Source organism: Plecotus auritus, assembly GCF_963455305.1.
Source record: "Plecotus auritus genome assembly, chromosome: 1".
Lineage (NCBI taxonomy): Eukaryota > Metazoa > Chordata > Mammalia > Chiroptera > Vespertilionidae > Plecotus > Plecotus auritus.
Genome location: NC_137770.1, coordinates 115,667,007 through 115,690,436, shown reverse-complemented (window position 1 = coordinate 115,690,436; position 23,430 = coordinate 115,667,007). Strand labels below are relative to the sequence as shown.

Here is a 23,430-nt window from a genome sequence, read left to right as displayed (position 1 = left end):
CAGCTATTTCCCATTTTTTTTTTTTTTTCATTCAGGGCACACATAAACTAATTACCAAGATTCTGTGGCACATGCCCTGGCAGGGTGGATGGGTTGGAGCATCATCTTGTACACCAAACGGTTGTGGATTCACTCTCCGATCCAGCGCATATGGGAGGCAACCAATTGATGTTTCTCTCACACATCAAAGTTTCGCTCTCTTTATATCCCCCCCCCAAAAAAAAATCAATTAAAAAATATATCCTCAGGTGAGGATTAAAATAAAAAAATAAAAATTACAATTCTGTGGCACACCAAACAATGTATTTTTGCCAATATGACAAAAAAGTTAGGTATAATTTTGATTCACTCACACCAGACAACTATTATTATATTGACTGTCATTTTTTTATTTGACAATCTAAAGGGAGAGGTCAGTGCTCCTAACTAAATAGGTATTGCATGTTTTAAAAATTTTTGTGGCAAACCAGTTGAAAGTCACTGTGATAGATAGCAAAACCCAGTTTCTCTGAGATACTTAAAAGTTACCAGAAGTAATAAATATGTATCAGATGGCTCATTCACAAGTTTTATTTCCTCACAGAGCGTTTTTGTTAAATAAAATATTAGTGGCAAATGTTTGAAAATCAGTATCTTTCACATTAAAATCTGGACTTCTGGCATCTCTTTAAAAAAATGTAATGATTTGGCAACCATGAACCAATATTCCCACAAAACAACAGTCTCCCTTCCATATTCCCCCAACATCATACACATGGCTTACATCCTCATTAATATTACCAGTTACACCCAGGTATGATAACCAACTCACTCTGTCTACTCTGTGGAGGTTGAGAACTCCTGGCTTCATCTAATCCAGTAAGAAGTAAACATAACACAAAAAATCAAGATGAAACAGGGCAGATGCCACTTCATTTGTTGTTTCTTACATTTAAGGACAAAAACAGGAAAGTTGCTAACCATGAGGTTTCCTCAGAGGAGATGGCTTTACTGAAAGTAGCTGAGACTGCCATCAACCCCAAATAGCTACCTCCAGATAGCCTTTCTCTTCAGCTGAAGACATGGCTGGAATGATCTGTTCTTTAAAGAGCATCAGGTCCTGACCCTTAAGCAGACCTACGGCTGTCTTGGCCTTCTAGAAGACAATCAATGCGGAGTCTCCCAGGACATGACCGCTCCCTCAGCAAAGCTTCTGCAATATACTTGTCATACCTCAGCTTCTACAGGGTCATCTGAGTTCTCCTCTTCTGTGTCCAAAAGCTCAATAGTCAGCTGAACCTGGCCTTGGCTCTGAATGAACATAAGCTGCAAATAAGAAACCTGAGTGTAAACAAAAGACCATCTCCAAAGCTATAACCTAGCTTCTTAAGGGTTGAGAGGCAATAAAGTCATACAACTCTGTTCCAATGGAAAAAATGAGGAAGACAAAAACTTAGGAGGCAGGTGACTAAAAAGGCAAAAGTTTAATTTTGCTAGCAGCAAAATGAAATGGTAGTGCAAAAAGCACCGTTTTATATTTCATACTTCTTAAATTAGCTAGAATAATCAATGTCAGTAAGAGTGCTTTAAAGTCAGAACTATACAATGTCAAAGCCATTTCACTTGATAATCCCATTTCTAGGACTTAACACAAAGATGTAAACAAGTCTACAGTATCCTATATAATAAAAGCCTAATATGCTAAGTGTCTGGTCGACCGGTTGGCCATTCAACCAATCAAAGCGTAATATGCTAATGATATACTAAGGCTGCTCAACCACTCGCTATGATGTGCACTGACCACCAAGGGGCAGCCGCTCCAACCAGTAGGTTAGCTTGCTGCTGGGGTCTGGCCGATTGGGACTGAGTGAGATGGGCCAGACGGCGACGCCCTAGAGCCCTCCCTGGCTGGCCAACCTCCCACATCTCTCCCCGGCCCTGACTGTGCACCGGTGGGGTCCATCGGCCTGGCCTGCACCCTTTCACAATCCGGGACCCTTCAGGGGATGTTGGAGAGCTGGTTTCAGCCCGATCCTGTAGGCCAGGCTGGGGGACTCCACTGGTGCATGAATTAATGCACTGGGCCTCTAGTTTTAAAAAAGAAGGAACCTTCTCAAACCAAAGTGAAGATGAAAACATGAACACAACCGAGAGAAGCAACTGCATTTCCATTGCAATAAAGATTACCCGAGGTATCACACACACCATAGGGGTAAGGAACACAAAACACTGATGTATTAAGAAGTGATCTGCTATAAAAGTATTAGTCATATTGGAAGTTCTTCAAAAGCAAGTCATGCATTGCATAAAAGAACTATCAAATGATGATGGCACATGGATCTCCCCTTTCAGAACCCTAGGACTTTCACTGTCCTTATTCTAAGGGATTGCTACAGACAAGGTCATAATTCACATCACATGGAAGATCAGCACTTAGAAGGAAGCTTGAGAATAATTTATTTCAACCTCTTTGGTTTAGACAGAAAAAAACCTAAAATTCAGAGAGTAAATAAACAGGACTAGAAGCCAGCTATGGTTTCTGATTTGTTCTGGAGAAGCTTTAGAAATTCCTATCTTCTAGTAAAATTTAAAACATGACAAGAACATAATATATACACAAATACAAACAAAGTTACTTCTAAAATAGATGTGAGAAAAAAACCTGCCTCTAGGACTATGCTAAACCCCTCTGCCACTAGGATGACCTAGAGCAGTGGTTCTCAACCTTTCTAATGCCTCGACCCTTTAATACAGTTCCTCATATTGTGGTGACCCCCAACCATACAATTATTTTCGTTGCTACTTCATAACTGTAATTTTGCTACTGTTATAAATTGTAATGTAAATATCTGTTTTCCGATGGTCTTAGGCTCTACAGCAGCGGTTCTTAACCTGTGGGTCACGACCATTGGAAAACACAGATATTTACATTACAATTCATAACAGTAGCAAAATTACAGTTATGAAGTAGCAACGAAAATAATTTTATGGTTGGGGGTCACCACAATATGAGGAACTGTATTAAAGGGTCGCGGCATTAGAAAGGTTGAGAACCACTGACCTAGAGTGTCTAGATTAGTACTATTGCTCTAAGGAAATCACCCTTCAAAGTGATATTGAGTAGGCAGTCTACTCTCTACATGCTTAAAATTGAACTCAAATTCATCCCAACAGGCTCCTCCACCTGTATTCTGTCTTGCTAGGCCCTTCCCCATGCATTCACCCAGTTCCCTCACCTCTGTAACCACTCTCCAAGCCTTAACTAGTTTCATTATTAGACTGCTCACACCTATCACCCAAATTTGGTTAACTGCCTCCAGGAGTAAACTCGCCTCTGATTCCTCTGCATCTTCTTACTCAGTGCTACCAAACTGTCTTCCTGAAAACTCAAATCCAGTGGGATATTTAGTCCTTAATAATGCCTCACTGCTCATCAACCACAAGAAAATCCAAACCATTTACTTACTAAAGATCCTCTACCACTTGGACCCCCTCTGTCTACATGCCTCTTCCACCAATATCCTCCCTATACTTCATTTACTCAACACACAGTCACTGAATGTTACTACTTAACAGACAGGATATATGGTAAACGGGAACACGGTTCCATGCTCCAACTCCCTCTCCCACCCTTTGGGAATAATAATGAAGGCCATCTGTAAGCAGACTGTGAGACCTTGGGAACCTGGCTAGCAACTCAGTCTAAGGTCAAAGAGAAACTGCTTCTAGATGTCAGCCTGGATTGTAAACAGCTAGTGTTTCAATCTCACAAATCTTGTGCATATGTTCCTCCCCCTTGCATGCCCTGTTCCTCTGTTTTCTGTACTCTATAAAACCTGTATTGGGAAAGTCTGGGTGGTGCAAAACAATAGCACCGACCAGCTACCCCTGGTCGGGATTTTGTGGGACAACTTCTTTGGTGCAGCAGTAAACATTACTGGTCAGCCCCAACCAGTGGGCACAGAAGTCCTAAATCCCATGTCTTTCACAGCTAGCCATTTCTTTGGAATCCACAAACAATACCTAAGATTTTCTGGGACTTCAGCACTTTGCATAACACAGAGGCATGCTCAAAAGAGAACATAATTTCTTGTTTGGAGAAGATTAATTTAGTAAAGTAAATAGGAATATAAGCACCTAAGTAACCACAAAGGTACTATTTTAGAGACATGAGCAATATGCTGTGAAAATAAATAATTTCTCTTCAGTGAGCTGAGAAAGATTTCACACTTCACTGAAGTGACCCTCAGCTGGGCACTGAAGGATACAGAAGATCAATCAATTTCAGAGAAATTTTGACAGAGACAACTGTATTTTAATAAGTACATAAAAAGAACTACACCTTCCTCCCCCCCAAAAAAGTTGAAATGTACAAATAAACAATACACAGTAGGACAACAGGAAACAGGGAAATATGAATTTAAATAATTAATTTTCTAACCATCTAACTGGAAAAAAATAGAAGAAGTTTGATAAACCAATTGACCAAGGAAATCAATGCTCTTATGCAAGGGTACACTGGTACAGCCTAACATTTTAGAGAGTGAAATGGCAATATCCATTAAAATAAAAAATTTAAAATAGGTATCCTTTTGACCAAGTAATTTCACTTTTTTGTCTCTACCCTAGGTAAATACTAACACCTGCACACAAGGATACAAGTACAAGAAAATGCTGTTCAATGTAGCCCTATTTGAGATAGTTAAAAAACAAATACAAAAAAGTTTAAATGCTCACCCATAAGGGAATGATTTTTTTTAATATGGTACATTTATACTATTATGTATGATACAGCAGTTGAAAAAACTGAGCTAGATCTATATAAACCAAAATAGAGCAATTCTAAGACATACTAAGTGAAAAAAGCAGGATGTAGAATATGCACAGTCTAATGTTTCTACATATACATATGTATGTAAATGCACAGAAAAGGGTCTGAATGAACATAGCGAGAGCTAAAAATGCCTGAATGTAGAATGTACATAGGAAAAATAAAGGAGAGGAGGCTGAAGGTGGGTGGGGAGTGGTGGCAGAGGATTTAAAGGGCTGCTTATGTTTAGCTTACTGCTAACATATTAAATTTTATTCTCTATGTACTAGTAAACATTTTAAAGAAGAGGATCACTGTGGTGACACAATTTTCCTGGCTACAAAGCCTTTCTTCCTGCTATTCCCCCTGATAATTATTCTTATCTACAGATCGAATCTGTCCATTCCTTCATAAGGCTCTGGCCACAATTTAATATCCTGTTTAACTCTTTAATGGTGGGGAGGCTAATTCTGTTTCACCACCAAAACTAACACACAATAAGCGCACAACAAACATTTATAGAAAAGCTTAGGGAATCTCTTCTGTAGTGGGAAAGTCCTCAGGTATTAGAGGATCAGATCTGAGGACTGAACTGAAAAACTTGCTTCCAGTTCTTTGATTCTAAATTAAGCAAACATTACTAGTACTGAATTAGAAATGAAAACAACTGAAAGTAGAAGCAGACAACAAAGTAAAACGTTTGGGATCAGATCATTAAACTATTTGGAACATACCCAACTAGATCAAACTGTTACTTAGCTTTCTTCCCTGTTCAGCCAATCACAAACCTTAATCTGGGTCACCTGACCCTGCCCTTGTGTGTAAATACATATAGGCTTTGCTCAACTATACACATTTATTACATAGCTGCAATCATAATACACATACTTTTATGTCCTTTTATTTGCTTTCAATATTTTTATAATTTATAATGAATTTTAAGGGCTGCAAAATATGCTATCCAAGTATTTATACAATAGAGTACCATTAACCACTCCCATAGTGGGTTGGACATTTAGGCTGTTTCCAGCGATATACTTTTCAAATCAGCCATTACAATGATGGAAAACTGGAAACAACTCAGGTGTCAAATAAGGCAGGCATGAAATATCAAATAGTCACAAAAATATGCTGGACTCACAGGTGTTGCTAATTGCACAAAACAACTTATGGATACTATCTAATAAAGAGGGAATATGCTAATTGACCCTCACACCGTCACACACATGGCGGTGCCCACAGCCAATAAGGAGGGAATATGCTAATTGACTGCCTCGCCCTTAAAGATGGCAGTGCCCAGTCCCCTCCGGAGTCCCCCAGCCACCCAGGGCCAGCCCGAGGTGCAGGCAAGCCTCGGATGGCGGCTGCCCAGCCGCCCATGGCCGCCTGAGGCTCAGGTAACCAGGACCGGCCAAGGCTTATGCTTGCTAGCAGTGGCAGCAGCAGAGGTGTGATGGGGCATCGCCTTCCCCTGATTGCCAGGTCGCCTCCCACCTCTGAGGGCTCCCAGACTGTGAGAGGAGGCAGGCTGGGCTGAGGGACCCCCCCCAACTCCAGTGCATGAATTTTCATGCACTGGGCCTCGTGTGTGTGTGTGTGTGTGTGTGTGTGTGTGTGTGTGTGTGTATTTCTAGAAATGTAATCAATGATTATTTCTGGGATGAATTGTGGCCAATTTTTCTTTTCTCTGAATTTCTTATCTTTTCTACAACAATCAAGGATTACCTTTTTAAACATTTTAAAACAATATACTTACAAAACACTATCATATAAAAAAACATTCAAAGAAAAGCAGAAGACAAAATTATAAAAATCATATAAAACAAGTAATTTTTTATTAAGGCAAGAAAGTAAGAGACTGCCCGTAGGAGACTTTACTTCTATTTTTCCATGTTTTTTGTATATTCTCCAGTGAGATTACAGGAACTCTAAGAAGGTTCCAGCAGTGGAATCACAGAGTCAAAACACTGCTCTTTGACATCTGGTAGAGATGATCCCAACAACTTCCCCTGTTACTAGCACAGTTATTAACTACATGAGTAACTCACCTTAAAGCAGTTCTCCTCTGACATGAGCTGTTCGGCTTTCCGCTGATATGCTGACTCCAAGAGACTCCTCGAAGTCTGTGTGTTCAGCTGGCCTCCAGTAGCCCCATTATTGTTTTCTGCCAGGTAAAGGTCAGTCACTTGTACACAGATCTCATCACTCACAATGTGCTGCAGCTGGAATCAAGCAAAGGCAAGTAGACAATGAATCAAGAAAATATTTCTCCTTGTCATACACTCAACCTTCCTTTGATAGTTCCAGTCACTTAGCTCAAAAAGAGGTTTGGGAATTGGTAATTTTAAAAAATCAGTCACACAAAACCATTATTATTTTTTTCTTGGAGAATAACTAAGCCAAAATCTTCAACCATATCACCGGTCCATGAGTAAAACATTCGTATCTATTTTAAAGCAAAACTATAGACAATGGTTATTAATGTGCTACCTATTTAGTAAAGTTCTAAGGAACTTAAAAAAATTTTTTTACATGAAAGAAAATTCCCATGGTGCCTATTTTTAGGGCACTTCTCTACCATTTACAATTTGCTTGGAAGAGTCTGGAGAGGGGTGTTCTGTTACATGAGACAAATTTACATGTTTGATAATAAAACTCACTGTGTGCCCAAGGTGAGGAGAGGGACCTTAGAAAACCATGAAAGCAAGATCCATGTCTATATCCCCAGCCCTAATACAAAGTCTGAAACTCATTAAGTATTTAAGAAACTGTTGCTGAATTAACTGCTAAGGGCCTCAGCTGAAGGAGCAGAGTCAGGACTAATATTCAAGCTTTCTGACCCCTAGGGCCAATATTCTTTCTAACCACCTATTTTTCTACATCTGATAAAGTATAGTACTTAAATTGTATATAATGTTAATTATCTTTATTTCAAAACATGTCAATCATGATGGACTACTGCTAACATTTGTGACTATCTTATTAAATTACCTGATGACTAGAAAGTTGAATCTTTCAGTTTACATTTCCATGGATCATGACAATCCTTCTATTGTGAAATAAAAATTTCCTCAAATAAAACTACCCATTACAATGCCAGAGAATGTTAAAAACAAAACAAACAGATAAAGTAGAAAGCAAAAAGTCAACTGCAATATCAGCTTGTCTATTTTATTTTAAAATTCTCATAACCACTAAGCTATTCTATTTTTAGGAAGATATGTTCTTTTTGAAGTGCTAGTAACTGTAAAAACTATTTATTTTTAAAAGTCTTCAATAACAAGTATGTGTATTTGTACATAAATGAACACAGTGCAAAGTCAGAGGGTGAATGATTTGAGGGCAGTCTAAAAATCCACAATTGGAGATGATTAAATAAATAACAATTAGTCCAGACAATTGATTCTAATGGAGCATTAAAATAACGCTTATGATAATTTGATAACATAGAGAAAAGCTTAAGATAGTATTTTAGAGAGGGAAAAAAAAGCAGTTTAAAAGAAAATATATTCAAAGCATGGTCTCTACCATCCAGCGGTCCTCAAACTGCGGCCCACCGAGGACATTTATCCGGCCCGCCGGGTGCCGCTGCCTGTCCTGCTTAGCAGCCGACTGGTCCCAGGCCTGCAGTGCGCATAGGAATTTGTTCATAATTTTTTTTTTTAAACTATAGTCCGGCCCTCCAACGGTCTGAGGGACAGTGAACTGGCCCCCTGTTTAAAAAGTTTGAGGACCCCTGAATAGACACTTAGACGTTACTAGAGGCCCAGTGCACGGATTTGTACACTGGTGGGGTCCCTCAGCTTGGCGTGCGCCCTCTTGCAATCCGGGACCCCTTGGGGGATGTCGGAGGCCCGGTGCATGGATTTGGCCCAGTCCCCGCAGGCCAGACCGAGGGACCCCACTGGGGAACTGGGCCTCTAGTACGCATATAAGATTTTTCATTAATCTCTTCCCACCCTCCCCGCTTCTCCCTTCCCCCTGAGATTCATCAGTCTGTTTGTTCCATGCCTGAGCATTGAGTGTCTGCCCCCTGGGGGTCAGTGCGTATCATAGCTACTGGTCGAACGGTCGAACACTTAGCATATTAACCTTTTGTTATATAGGATACCCTCTTGTTAAAGTAAACCAGGTCACTAACTCCCCACCCCTACTCTGTTCTTGAATATCTGGCCCCTTCTAGAGTCTTCGGAAAGGGCATCACTATAATCCAGGGACAACTAGATAACTCCACACCCAAGCAAGGCTGGTCAGATTCTCACTCCCCCTAATCTGAAATGACAGTGCACGATAGACAGAAGAGCATCTGGATGGAAATATCAGGTAATGTTTGGGTCAGAGGCACTGCCATGGAAAGCCAAGGCCGGTAGTAGGGGGTGGGAGTGGGGGTTGAGGATTCAATGTTCATTTGCAGAGAAAAGCATTAGAATGAAGCAGATGTCTAGAAAAAAAGCATGCAGGCAAGGGGGGAAAATGTCCCAATCCAATTCCTATGTGATCTGGGCATATACTGAGTTTTGTACTAGCTACCTATTTTATTCCTAAAACAAATCCCTCTTAAATTAGCCTGGAAATGGTAAGATAAATGTATGGATTGACCCTGAAACATATGTTCTCCTCCAGTCAGGAATGAACTTAAGGAGAATACCAAGTGAGATGAGGTGAATGAGAGAAGATATGCCTTCAATTGAGGGGTTAAGATGAGAACCATGAACATAGATTTTCAACATATTGAATTAGGGTTTCTAGATGAAACCTGTTTCCATATAAAAGGACTAAACATTATGTATTATTGACTCAAAATCATAACCTAGTGCTTCTAGTAAATGAACTAATTATATCTATTGTTTCAAAAAAACCAACCTTGGCTTATAAAAAGTTAGTTTTAATGACGTTACTCCTAGCTGTAGCAGCAGCAAACTAACTTGTAAGCAGAAAAATAAGCATATGACAACTTTTAGGGGATGTTAACAGAGTCTCTCAAAAATTATGAACATAGCTAATTATATTCATACAATGATTTCTGCCAGTCATGATATAGACCTCTTAAGGAAAGGCCTAATAACTTCTTTAACTTTCAGGAAAAAACTGTCTGCTTGACAACTTTCGTGAAGATGCCAAAATTCAGAAGCATTTTCCCTGACTCTGAGAAGCTGCTATGGGAGGGATGCAGAGCCATGGGTACTCTACAGAGGATTTCATACTTTACCCCAAGCAAACACTTGAGCAACAAACTTTCCTTTCCATAGTGGCAGTGTAGACTTTAGAATTATCTTTTTGCTTTTTATAAGTTTTCACTTTATTTATTTTTTGTTATCCTCACCCGAAGATATTTTTCCCGTTGATTTTGAGAGAGTGGAAGGGAGGGAGAGAAACACAGAGAGAAACATTGATATGAGAGAGACACATAGATTGGTTGTCTCCCGTACGCACCCCAACCACAGCTGGGGATTGAGCAACTGAGGTACGTGCCCTTGACTGGAATCAAACCTGGGACCCTTCAGGCGGGGGGGGGGGGGGGGGGGGGACGCTGCTCTATACACTGAGCCAAACCGACTAGGGCAAGTTCTCACTTTATTTATTTATTTTTTTAATATATTTTATTGATTTTTTACAGAGAGGAAGGGAGAGGGATAGAGAGTTAGAAACATCAATGAGATGAGAGAGAAACATCGATCAGCTGCCTCCTGCACACCCCCTACTGGGGATGTGCCCGCAACCAAGGTACATGCGCTTGACCAGAATCGAACCTGGGACCTTTCAGTCCACAGGCCGACGCTCTATCCATTGAGCCAAACCGGTTAGGGCGGCAAGTTCTCACTTTAAAGAAAGTAGTGCACCAACTACACACTCCCTTTGGAAGTTGACAACTCAAGGCATACTGTATACTGTTTGCTATAAAATTATCATTGCAATAGAGGACATCAAACATATTTATAAACACCCAGGGTGCCACAGGAACAAGCCACAAAACCAACAACAAACCTAACTCAGAGATGCTCTATGAAACCCTTCCTGTAAAAAGAACTTCAAATATTAAATGAAGAAAGAATGCAGAATTACCAACACCTATAGAAGAGAAAAGGCTACCAGCAGAGAGCTCACCCCTGACAGACGAGAACAGAGCTGGGCCAGGAGGGCAGAGATCAGGGTCAGGACCAATGCTGGCTCAACAGGCAGCCAGCAAGAAAGGAGCCAAACATCAGGTGTGAGGCAGGCTCATCCGACTATGAGGGCACACGGAGCAAAGTGAGGAGTTAGTTATGTGGCTGAAGTGCATATTCACTTCCTCTCCCCTCTATAGAAGCATTCGTACATAAACATCATTATAAACCCTTTCTTTGTGCCTGGTCCATCTTTAGGGAAGGCTATCTTCCTGTACCCATCCTCACCCTCACCCTCACCCTCACCTGTCTGACGATGCTCTGGATGAGCTTGTCCATGGTGAAGGCAATGTAGGCATGAATGGTGAACATCTCTCGTAGTGAATCTTCATATTGTGATGAGTCAATGTTGCCATCCAGCAGGCTCCGCACCATATCCAGGAAAGCTGGGTAATAATCTTCTACATCAACATCCACTGTGGGAGAGATGGAACAGGTGAGGCTTTACCCTGCTAAGGAAAGATCAGGAGAGCAGGCAGGGCAGGTCCCAGAGCTGGCCTAAGGAGCATTGAATGAACCAATCCTAGGTACTCAAAGCATGCCTCCTCAATCTGCAGACACAATCTGACTACAATCAGGAGGCTACAATCAGCAGCTCTATCAGAGGACAGTGATTCTGCAACTTCACCAGCAGCTTCCAGAACTCTGACCATGCCAGAAAGACACTTAGTGACAGGCTGGGCTCTGCATAAGAGAGCAAAATATCCCAGGGAAGAAGTTTCTTCAAAAAGTTGTTGGCTCCCCTGCTGAGAGAAAACTATCACACCTCCCCCTCCGACTCAACCCCACCTGTGAAGAGCATTCCTCACATGAGTCACTTGCTCACCAAGCTATTTCCATGAAACATAGAGGGGCAGATGAGAAAAGCAGATAAGAGTCACACTCTAGCATTGGGAAACCTCTCAGGAACAGAAAAAAGGGTGAGCAAATTAAATACCCTATGAATAATAAAGTCATCTGCATCTGTCAAAGTCCCTTTGTTTCAAAATGGATTCCAAATGTTATACTTCACAAATTGCACAGTGATCTGTAGCTGTACATGAACCATTTCTGCCACCAACTGGAATCTTATCAGTTGTGATGGAGACGTTGGCAACTACCAGAGTGCACAGGAATGGTGAAAGGACTCTGACTGCAGCTTACTAAAATAAGACCTATTTATTTACACAAGGCACAAAAACATGCAGACTTGAAAGTGGCATGAGGAGGCTACTGGTATATTGGTTGTGTGTTGTTTCTTGATCTAGGTTCTGGTTACACAGGTGTGTTCACTTTATAAAAGTTCACTGAGCTATACAATTTGGATTTGTATACTTTTCAGTATGTGTTACACTTCAATAAAAAGCTTTCACTAAAATGACATTTGGTCACCAGTTTGTAAAGTATATACAGGGGCAAAAAGGCTAAGAGCAAAAGCTGAGTCCATTTATCTGCAATGTGATGGACTTATTCAAGACAAGCAAAACAGGACAATTACTGTTTAAAAGCAGCAACTGGCTTGAGTTTCTTCAGAATATCACCTTGTTCAGAGTCACAGCATAGGCATGAGCCATACTAGTGCCATGAAAAAATGCTGTTCTGTCAGAATAAAGCAGTGAGTGGAAATGCACATGAGCTATGATCAGTGAAGCTGGAATTGTCACTCAAGACCAAACTATGAAACCTCAAACCAAGATAAGTCAGTGGTCAAGCGAGGATTAGGCCATTTTCTCTTATTTCTACCCAAGCAGGTGGAATCACCACACTGAGGTCCAAAAGTTGTCTCTGTCAAGCTAGGACTAATCCAGATAAAGGTTTTTAAAATTCCCAGGGTCATTAGCTCTTCAACAGATTGAAGGGTAGGGCCACACATGGGCTTCTTATATTAGCAACAGTTAAAAAAAAATAAAAACTAATTTGCTCCACAGATTGTCTATTTCCTCAAGGGCACAGAAGAAAGGCTTCATGAAAAAGATTTTGGCTCACACCTCAAGTATTTAATTTATGAACTGAATAGTTATCTAGAAATAGGTGGCACAGAATTACTTAAAGCACATAATGGATGTCTTCCTTAACCCCTATTTATTTTCCTTTTCTTGGTTCTCAATCTTCATTTCTGTTTTGCCTATTCTGCTGGCTCACACCATCTCTTGAGTTCCAATCTCCTTTCCATACCCCCTTCTCCATTTATTAGGAATGAGCCATGAACCCCTCTGGTTAAAGAGAAGTCCTACCCAAATACATCAGAAAATTCCCATCTGCCTTAGGCATGAACCACTAGGAATTTATGTTCTGTCATGCAGTGGAGCCAACTGTGCTGTTTTGTCTCTCTCTATCCTTTGAAATTCTTTGTAATAACCCAGAGATCTGCCATTTGGGAAACTGATGGCAACTGACACCCCCTCCTGGTGTCAAGTGTCCACAATCCAAGCACTATAAAGGGTGGTTTGCTATTTTTCTTCACTTCTCCCAACAACCTCATAAAGTAACAAGTAGCACCTTCATTTTACAGGTAAACAGGTTCAGAGAGTTAAGTAAGGTCACACAACCAGTAAGTTGCAGAACTAGGATTTGAACTTCTCTGAAGCCTGCCTGTATCCCATGTATAAAAGGAAACAGTCCCAAGTCTAACTAGGCCCCAAGGTCACCAACCCCTCACATCTTCTGTGAACACATCTTCTGTAAACCAGCAGTCTAGGCACTCACTAGGTTCTTTAAGACGGAGCTGGATGGCAGGGCTGTCGCTCTTGTCTCGCTTTATGCCCAGCACTTCCCGCTCCCACTCCCTCTCTCTGTTTTCTTCTTCGATCTGCCGTTCTGCTTGGGAACAAATCCGCAGAAGTCTCAAGCAAAGAATCTGGTGCAGTCGCATAAAGATGTACCAGTTGTTATTAACATAGAAGAGGTTGTACACTTCATCCATCCCTCTTAGCTTCTGTGCTGTTGTGTTACTAAACAGTAGCTTGGACTTAGGGGGGCTGCCCCCAACCCCATTGTGCTTCTTAGCCACCCCTGTGGCCTCATCTACATCCATCTCTTCTTCTTCCTCTTCTTCTACATCCGAGAGATCACCCCTCTGAGCAAAGAGCAGATCTGGAATGAAGTGATGCATGATCTGCTTGATTTTGTACTTGTCCTCCTTCTGAATGCCTGCCTGTCTCTTCACGTGGTGGATAATCAGGGCAGCAGCGTCCTCCAGGATCTGCTTGTCTTCATAGGCCAGAGAGAGGTGCGGGCCGGCAGGTATGCTAGCATTTTCTTCAGTAGCCTGCTCTTGCCTCTACCAGGAGAGAGAGATACAAAGTAGTAAGTGCCATATCCATAGCCAACAACCAACAGACCTATGAGACAACACATCAGTACATTCAATTATTAACCATAGTGACTATTATTTTCCAATCCAAAACTTCTAGAAACAATAAGGTAATGTGGAAGATGTGGTTTGAGAACAAAATATTGGTACCTTCTAGACCAGGGGTGGGCAAACTTTTTGACTCGAGGGCCACAATGGGTTCTTAAACTGGACCGGAGGGCCGGAACAAAAGCATGGATGGAGTGTTTGTGTGAACTAATATAAATTCAAAGTAAAGGAGCGGAGGGGAGAGCAAGAGAACCGGATAGAACAGCCGAATCCGGCCCGTGGGCCGTAGTTTGCCCAAGGCTGTTCTAGACTATGAAGACTGATAGGGGACATTGGGACAATCTTCTAAAATTCTGAATTAGCATTTATGGAGGAAACAGTCTGTATGAGGTCTAGGATTCACTTTAAAGTACTTCTGGGGTGGAAGTGCAGAAAGTGTTAGATGTAAAAACATTGACAAAATAGAAATGATTATTTAAATTTACGTAAGAGTTCACTTTATTATTTTCTCCCCTTTCATGTATATTTTACATTTTCACAATAAAAAGCTTTTTAAAATTCAAGATCACATCACTTCCAGGAATTCTCAACCACACTACATTTATGTCTCTATCCATCCCCTAAGACTGTGAATTTAAAGAAAACAGGATTACTTTCTTATTCATCTCTGTATCCTTGCTCCTGAACTACATATAATCTTTGTAAATATGCTGAATAAATGAGGATTAGAAAGAGTTTGGTATCAGTGAGAAGAGTTTAAGCAGTGGGAAGCTGAGGCAGATCAATCAAATACAAGGTACTAAAGCAGTGAATGGGGAGAAGTGGGGTTGTCAACTGAAACCAGGAGGGTAAACTAGGAAACCAGTAAGACAGCTTAGGTAGAAAGGTAAGATTAAGAGTTAAAATGGTAGAATCAGGAATAGAAGCTTATGACAGTTATGAAGCAAGAATCAAGAAATCTTAGAGGGTCTTGCTTTCATATAACAAAGGTAATTTCCAGGAATCAAAGCTATGCAGAATACAAAGATTGGAGCCCTCTCAGAGGTGTAGAAACTTCCAGCTCACCTCATCATAGATACTCTCAATCTCGTTGAGTAAGCTCTTAGACCTTAGGACCTTGGTGTCATTCTGTTTAAAGTTGATACCCTGATGGTCCAGAGACTTCAAGTAGTATTTCTCATTTTGCTCTCTCCACACCTTGTTAAAGCCCCTCTGAGCTTCTCGCCATTCTTCCTCTTTCATCTTCAACCTAGTCGGGTATAGAGTGGGGTGGAAACACACGTGGAAGTCAAACTCTTTGGAATGGAATCCTGGCTTTGCTGTACCAGTGAAATAGGGATAATAGCACCTAATCCACACCTGAAACCTATATAGTCATGTTGACCAATGTCACCCCAATAAATTTAATAAACAGATAGATAGATAGGTATGATAGGCCTGTCAAAATTATTGGCGACTTGGGATAAATGTTATTCAAACCAGTCTTTAACTCTGTTACATGAGGAAATTACTCATTCAGGATTTTGGGGAAGTAATTTTTCCCACAGTCAGAAATCCTACTTAGAACAGTATTTCTCAAACAGCATTCCATGAAATATTCTTAAATATTCTCATCCTTGACCAGCTAACACAAAGTTAAACAAGTTTCTTTGATACAGAACCTCTAAGAATGTTTACTATGCAAACATAAATGCAGAAGTCCAAGAATAGAGAGCCTGCACGGTAATGTTCCTTTTGACACAGTTTGGAAAGTTCTGATGAGAACTGATCCTAACCTCCAGAAGAGAGGAGAGTAAAATAAAAAACAACATGGAAACTGAAGAATGTTCTACATCTCAAAGCTAAAACTTAAATGCTTCTGGTAAAGAGAAAATAATCTGTGGTAGTATCTGAAGGGAAGACTAAGGAGGGATACTAAATTGGGGCATCTATGCAGCAGATAAGAATTCCTTTTCACCAGGTAATACTGAGGAGGACCCTGCTCTTAGCTAGGATTCACAGTGTGGTCCACACTTGGAGGAACCTGGGCTTAGCCCTAGCTCTGGCCCCCTCCTTTGATGGGCACAAAAGCCCCTCTACAACTCAGGCTGAAGACTTATTAGGAGAAAGAAAAAGACATTTTTGATAGAAAGGCATTCTTAAGTCTTTTTAAATAATACTTATCAATTTTCCAAAGACAAAGGGTGACTCTTTTTAAAAACCAAAGGGTTAGTACTGAACGGTAGGAACATGCGTGGTGATTTTCTTCTTCGTTCTTTTTTATACTTTAAAGTATGGCTTTAAACATAGAGCATTCCACTATGGACTTTCAAGGTTTGCCTTCTACTGTTGATTACACAGAACCCAATCAAGAAGCTCCACCAGCATGCTCGATTTGGCAGCACATATACTAAAATTGGAACAATACAGAGAAGATTAGCAGGGGCCCTGTACAAGGATGACACACAAATTCATAAAGTGTTGTGTGTGTGTGGTTTTAATAAGCCCCACTATGCCACACTGTACCTGACTTTCAATAACCAGGGTGGGGAGAAATGGAGGTCTCATGGGATAACAAGGTAAAAAATGAGCTTTATTTAATGGGACACCAACTATGTCCTGAAGCACAGGAGAGCATGAAGGGCACATTTGTTTGGATACCTTTTAAGTACAATGGGGACAGCAATGGAGGGGTTCTTCCTCAGACCATCAATGATGTCGGCTGCTTTGTCAGCATATATCCTCTGGAGTGCTTTTCGATGGATGACTTCTGATGTGCCCCCAAGGGTGTTGTCCAAGCGAAATTTGGCTTGTTCCTCAGCAGACAAACGGGAAAGCTTCTTCTGTATTGCTTCCAGAACCCGGATTGTTGCCAAATTGGTCTCTAAAACTACATCAAGCTAAAGAAAAAGACAAAGTGTGCTCAGGACCCAAATCAGAATAGAATAGTAGTTAGGTGTATATGGTGAGGGTCAAACTCCCTGGACTGGAATCCTGGCTCTGCCGTAAAAGCCATAGAAGACTGTTTTCTTACCAGTAAAGTAGGGATAACAGCTACTCTTATAAGGTTGTTCTCTGGATCGAACGATACAATCCACATAAATGGTTTTGTGCAATGCCTGGCACATAACATCAATAAATGATGACTAGCCCAAGCCGGTTTGGCTCGGTGGATAGAGCATTAGCTTGCAGGCTGAAGGGTTCCGGGTTTGATTCCAGTCAAGGGCACGTACCTTGGTTGCAGGCTCTTCTCTGGCCTGGGCCCTGGTCAAAGCGAGTGCAGGAGGCAACCAATCGACGTGTTTCTCCCACATCGATATTCCTCTCTGTCTTTACCTGTCTCTCCCACTCTCTCTAAAAATCAATGGAAAAATATCCTTGGGTAAGGATTGAATGAATAAAGAAAAGAAAGAAAAGAAAGAAAAGAAAGAAAAGAAAGAAAAGAAAGAAAAGAAAGAAAAGAAAGAAAAGAAAGAAAAGAAAGAAAGAAAGAAAGAAAGAAAGAAAAAGTGATAGTCATTACTTCTACCACCACCAGTGTGCTACTACTAACCCCAGAGTAGAGGGACTTAACAGGAAGCAACCTTATAGACACTTTCCCCTGAACTTTTCTGAATTGTTAAGATCTGTTACAAACAATAACAATCAAAAAACAAAACAGCCCTAGCCGGTTTGGCTCAGTGAATAGAGCATTGGTCGGCAGACCAAAGGGTCCCAGGTTCAATTCTGGTCAAGGGCACATACCTCAGTTGAGGCTCCTCCCTGACCCGGGCCCTGGTCAGGGCTCGTGCAGGAGACAACCAATCGATGTGTTTCTCTCACATCGATGTTTCTCTCTGTTGTTCCCTCTCTCTTCCACTCTCTAAAATCAATGGAAAAATAAACTCAGGTGAGGATTAAAAAGCACACACACTCAAAAAACCACAATTCCAAAAATACCATTCAAGATGACAACTCTCAGTCTCATGAAAAAGGTTTTTCAGGGTAACTTGAAATATTTAAATATTTTATAGCCTTGTTCACATTCAGCAGTAATAACAGCAGAGACCATCATTCCTTAAGGATTTCAATGTTGCACGTGTAGGTGCCCATTTAAATTCTTACTGAAACTCCTGCAACTTATTTTCTGGCAAGGGCCTAGTCTGACCTAGTTTAGGATATGACTGGCATCCTTTGAGTTAACTTTTTTCCTAGTCTTAACACAAGATTCTTTAAATAAGAAACAGAAAGTAAAGGAGCCGTCTCAAGGGCCTATGACAAAATGTCTGTATGAGTTTCCCTAAGTTTTAAGTCATTTTGTCAAATATTTCTGGTCCTCCCTTCCCCAATTTTGGACAAAAGATGGATTGAACTTCCTGGTTCTCTTATGATCAGATAGGTCCACATAACTAGTTCTGGCAAATGAGTTATGAACAGGTGGATCAGAATACTTATTACTTCCAGGCTAGAGCATTTAAAGGTGCAAGACCTTTCTGAGCAATCTTTCCTTCCAGTGACTGGCAATGTTCAAGATGGTAGCAATCTGTCAGCCTGGGACCCTGAGTAATTCTGATGAGCAGAATACCCCCACTAAACATGTAACAAGATCAAGGAATAAATCTGTATCTTAAAGCCACCAAGATTCGGGGAAGGAGGGGGTTGTCTGTATTGTAGGATCACTTAGCTATCCTGATGTATAAAAGGAACGCTCCTTGAAAACCACTGTACTGATAAGAGATTTTCAGAAAGGAACACTCCTTTTAACTAGCCCATCCCACCCAAGCCTAAACACACACACACACACACACACACACACACACACACACACGCACACGCGCACACACACACACACACACACTTCTGTCACCTTCATTCTTATTATCACAAATAGGAAATGAGACTGTTGCCTCTCATTTGCTTGCATACCACTTGAGAATCAAAAAAGATGCTAGCCTCTGCTTTCTAACTCATCTCACCTTACTAAACATAGGTAACAAAGAAATGCTTTCTTTAGCCTGATAAAACTTTCCATGAAAGTCACCATCTATCAATATTTAGTTCTCTGCAAATGGTTGAAGCTCCTACTAAACCCTGGAGCAGGGGCCAAGCAACACCTTGCTCTTCATTCAAAACATGCCAGAGACAGCTGGAGTAAGTGTGGGGGATAACTGGCAGAGGGATAAAATAGTATGGGCTAACAAAGAGCAAGGTATCACCCATCTACAGGGATAAGCAGGGTCAGTAAGTTTTATATATATATATAATAAATACATTAAATAGGATACATGTAATTTTACCTCTTTAGACACATTTAACATGCCCTTTTCTTTTTTTTTTTAAACTGATTTGAGAGAGAGAGTGAAAAACATGGATTGGGTGCCTCTGGCACATGCCCCTACCAGGGACCGAACCTGCAACCAGGGCAGGTGCCCTGACCAGGAATTGAACCCACCACCTTTTGGTGTACAGAACGATGCTCCAACCAACTGAGCTACACTGCCCAGGGAAAAATATTCCCTTTTCTTGTTGATAATATCAGTGAACATGGGGGATTTGGAACCCATTTTCAGTATTCCCACTTCTAGCATAGGGGCTCTATCAGCTCATTTATTCACTCAAGCCCTTCCTAACTACTTTAAAATAAAATCCCTAATTTAACTTTCTTTCAAAGGGAGCCAACCACATCAATATCAGAATGATGAAAGAAGAATTCCAATTCACACAGGAGAGCTGGTTTGCTAACCACCTGCTACGAATAACAATACACTTTAAAATAAGTAATTTCCAACAGCTTCAAAAAAGCCCAGTAGGCCTTACTGAAGTACTAAGTTTTTATATACCTTTGTAAAATATAATAACCTTTAAAATGCCATTAAAAATTCAAATTAGCCCTAGCTGGTTTGGCTCAGTGGATAGAGTGTTGGCCTGTGGACTGAAGGGTCCCGGGTTTGATTCCAGTCAAGGGCCCATGCCTGGGTTGTGGGCTCAATCCCTAGTGGGGGGCGTGCAGGAGGCAGCCGATCAGTGATTCTCTCCCCTCATTGATGTTTCTCTCTCTCTCTCCCTCTCCCTTCCTCTCTGAAATCAACAAAAGCATATTAAAAAAAAAAAAAGACCTTGCAATTTATTTTTAAAAAAGCAAATTATTATTCAGCTATCAATTGATAATTTCAATTAAAAGGGTTAAAGTGGCCTAGATAAGTCACATTTGCCATTAAAATATTACTAACATATTTGACAAACTCTTAAAGTATGGTAAGTACAACAACAAGCATTTACCACAAAAGAACATGAACCTCTGACTCTTTAGTCTTAAAAGTCAACCCTCACAGATAAGTATTTAAGATATCTTATTTAGCATCTCCCATTTTCCCAAACTTCATATGATCAAGGAGGTTGTACCTCAAAGCGTTCGTCTTCACAACGATAGATATGTTCTTCATACTGAGTTTTCTTGGAACTAACAAAGGTGGAGTCTTCAGACCAGGAAGGGAAGGAAACCCAGGTATCATTTAAAACCTTTGGGTAATAGAAGAGAAATTGAAACAAAAGTGTAACAAAGCTTTCTGGCAAGTAAATATTCTCAATAAAAAGAAAATTCTAGAAGGAAGAATCATTTAACATTACAAGCTTCCCCTTTAGCAAGTTTACAAAATATATTAGAATAAGGAAAAGGTTCTGAATATAAGCGTAAAACATTTTCTTTTGAAAATGTTTTGCTCAGTGGATAGAGCCTCGGCCTGCAGGGTCCCGGGTTCGATTCCAGTCAAGGACACATGCTCGGGTTGTGGGCTCGATCCCCAGTAAGGGGCATGCAGGAGGCAGCCAATCAATGATTCTCTCTCATCACTGATGTTTCTATCTTCCTCTCTGATATCAAAAATATTTTTTTAAAAATAGAGAAGGGTTGCCAAAACCGGTTTGGCTCAGTGGAAGAGCGTCAGCCTGCGGACTGAAAGGTCCCAGGTTCGATTCCGGTCAAGGGCATGTAACTTGGTTGTGGGCACATCCCCAGTAGGAGGTGTGCAAGAGGCAGCTGATCGATGTTTCTCTCTCATCGATGTTTCTGACTATCTATCACTCTTCCTTCCTCTCTGTAAAAAATCAATAAAATATATTAAAAAAAAAAAAATAGAGAAGGGTCTTGATTTCTTCACTGATACAAATTCTTGATCCCTAGGACCATTCCCTTCCAGAGAACTTCCCCCAGGGTTGTTCCTTTCTGGGGAAGGCCTTACCTCTTTACAGAGAGGAGTCCGTCCTGTACACTTGGGCTGCTGGTAACTCTTTGGGAGGGCTCGGTAGCTGGAACCCAACCGTTTACAAGAGGCATAATCTATTTCCATGGCAATGCCCTCTGTAGCTCGTTCCTTTGGAAAGGTTTCCAAATGTACAGACTCCTTATAGCCCAGAAAGTTTTTAAACCAATTAAACAATTCAGGGAATTTCCTGAAAAATCAAACCAAAAACTGGTGAGCAATAAGAAGCATTATGCAGTTATTTTGAGATATGAGTACCACTATTTGGTGTTAGGTTAGGACTCTGCTACCAAGAACAAAGTCCAATGGCAATTATTGCTTCGAAGCATTTGGCTTCCCCTTTTCTTACAGAGTGCTCTACAGTCAGATAAGGTGGTGATAGAAGAGTGCACTGAAATCAGACAAAGCCAACTATTATTCTAACCAAGGATATTGCTTCAGTATTAAGATCATTTTTAGGTTGACAAATACAATCAAGATTCTAGAACCCTGGAATAGATTGGTCTCTGTAACATCCTACACTGATCAGGGGATCAGGAGATGCTAGCCAATGGCCTCTCTATTTTTTCCAGCTCTATAGTTGAAATAGAAGACTTCCCCCATAAGACTCTTGATATTGTATGAGCCAAATGACCTAACACAATCACATTAATTTTACCTATCATATACTCTCAAAAACTAAGTATATTTCAATTCTGTATCATGCATCAGAGCTAAGTCCCCTCAACTCTACTTACCCCAGGAAAGGAGAGACTAATTGCACAAGCTCAGCCCGAGAGATCACCTCCTGGTTAAAGATAACAAGACAGCGCAGGAAATTTTCATAGGCCTCTGCATTCCGCAGAGCCTTTCGAACCTTATGGAGACAACCAAAAGAGAATGATTAAGTGGGGAATGAAGAGATCTGGGATCATTTTTAAATGACTAAGGAAATTTGAAGTTATCTGATGATTCTAAGGAATTAACGTGTTTTTTTTTTCAGATGTGTTAATGATTATGTCTGAAAAAAGGTTTTATTTTAAAAGGAAACAGTAAAATATTTATGAATGAAATAATATCTGGGTTCTGTCTGCAACAATTTGGGGTGGATGAGAGCACACATGAAAGAAGCAATATTGGCTAGCGGCTGGATGATGGGTACGTGAGGAGTCAGTTTACTATTCTCTTTAATTAATTTCACCTATGTTTAAAATTTTCCATAATAAAATTTTTTCAAAATGAGATCCTGAAGTTAAGACATTTACTTTCTCATACTCTTGATTCTCCAAACCAAAATCAGAGTACTTCAAGCTTTTGTTTCCTCTCCTAACAGATGTTTACAGCAAGAATCTTGTCAACACTGTTTTGGTAATCTTAAATAATGATCTTTTTAAATAAGATACTTGTGTCCTCTGACCCAATTCTTTTCCTTCTTCCATTTATAATATTAAGCATTTTAATATCCAAAAATCTAAAAATGTTCAATGGCATAGACCAGTGGTCGGCAAACTAATTAGTCAACAGAGCCAAATATCAACAGTACAACGATTGAAATTTCTTTTGAGAGCCAAATATTTTAAACTTATACTTACAAAGTAAAACTAGCCTGGCTAGATGAGCAAGCTGAAGTTTTAATTTCAGAAGTAAGTATTTAGCAACTGTGTTCTTTTATTGGGGGATTGCAGACCATGTGGTTTTATCAACCCCTTCTCCAGGCTCCCATATACTTTTCATAACTACCAATCAGTAAACACAATATAAAATATCTACTTTCATGCCCTAACTGGTTTGGCTCAGTGAATAGAGGGTCCCAGGTTCAATTGTGGTCAAGGGCACATGCCTGGGTTGTGGGCTTGATCTCCAGTAGGGGATGTGCAGGAGGCAGCCAATCAATGATTCTCTCTCATCATTGATGCTTCTCTCTCTCTTCCTATCGGAAAT

General features: G+C 40.5%; 1 protein-coding gene across 9 annotated transcripts in view; it reads right to left on the bottom strand.

The window, feature by feature from the left end:
• SIN3A (SIN3 transcription regulator family member A) overlaps nt 1-23,430 on the bottom strand; it is an 85,142-nt gene that overhangs the window by 12,211 nt on the left and 49,501 nt on the right. For 8 of the 9 annotated variants that reach the window (XM_080660072.1, XM_080660074.1, XM_080660070.1 and 5 more), the window contains 9 exons: nt 22,248-22,366; nt 21,490-21,700; nt 20,654-20,770; nt 16,934-17,172; nt 15,359-15,542; nt 13,639-14,212; nt 11,200-11,369; nt 6,838-7,011; nt 1,213-1,305 (listed from right to left, as the gene is read on the bottom strand). In XM_080660072.1, the coding sequence (XP_080516198.1) occupies nt 1,213-1,305; nt 6,838-7,011; nt 11,200-11,369; nt 13,639-14,212; nt 15,359-15,542; nt 16,934-17,172; nt 20,654-20,770; nt 21,490-21,700; nt 22,248-22,366 (1,881 nt within the window). The remainder of the gene's footprint in view (nt 1-1,212; nt 1,306-6,837; nt 7,012-11,199; nt 11,370-13,638; nt 14,213-15,358; nt 15,543-16,933; nt 17,173-20,653; nt 20,771-21,489; nt 21,701-22,247; nt 22,367-23,430) is intronic. The other variant, XM_080660077.1, reaches the window with a different exon arrangement.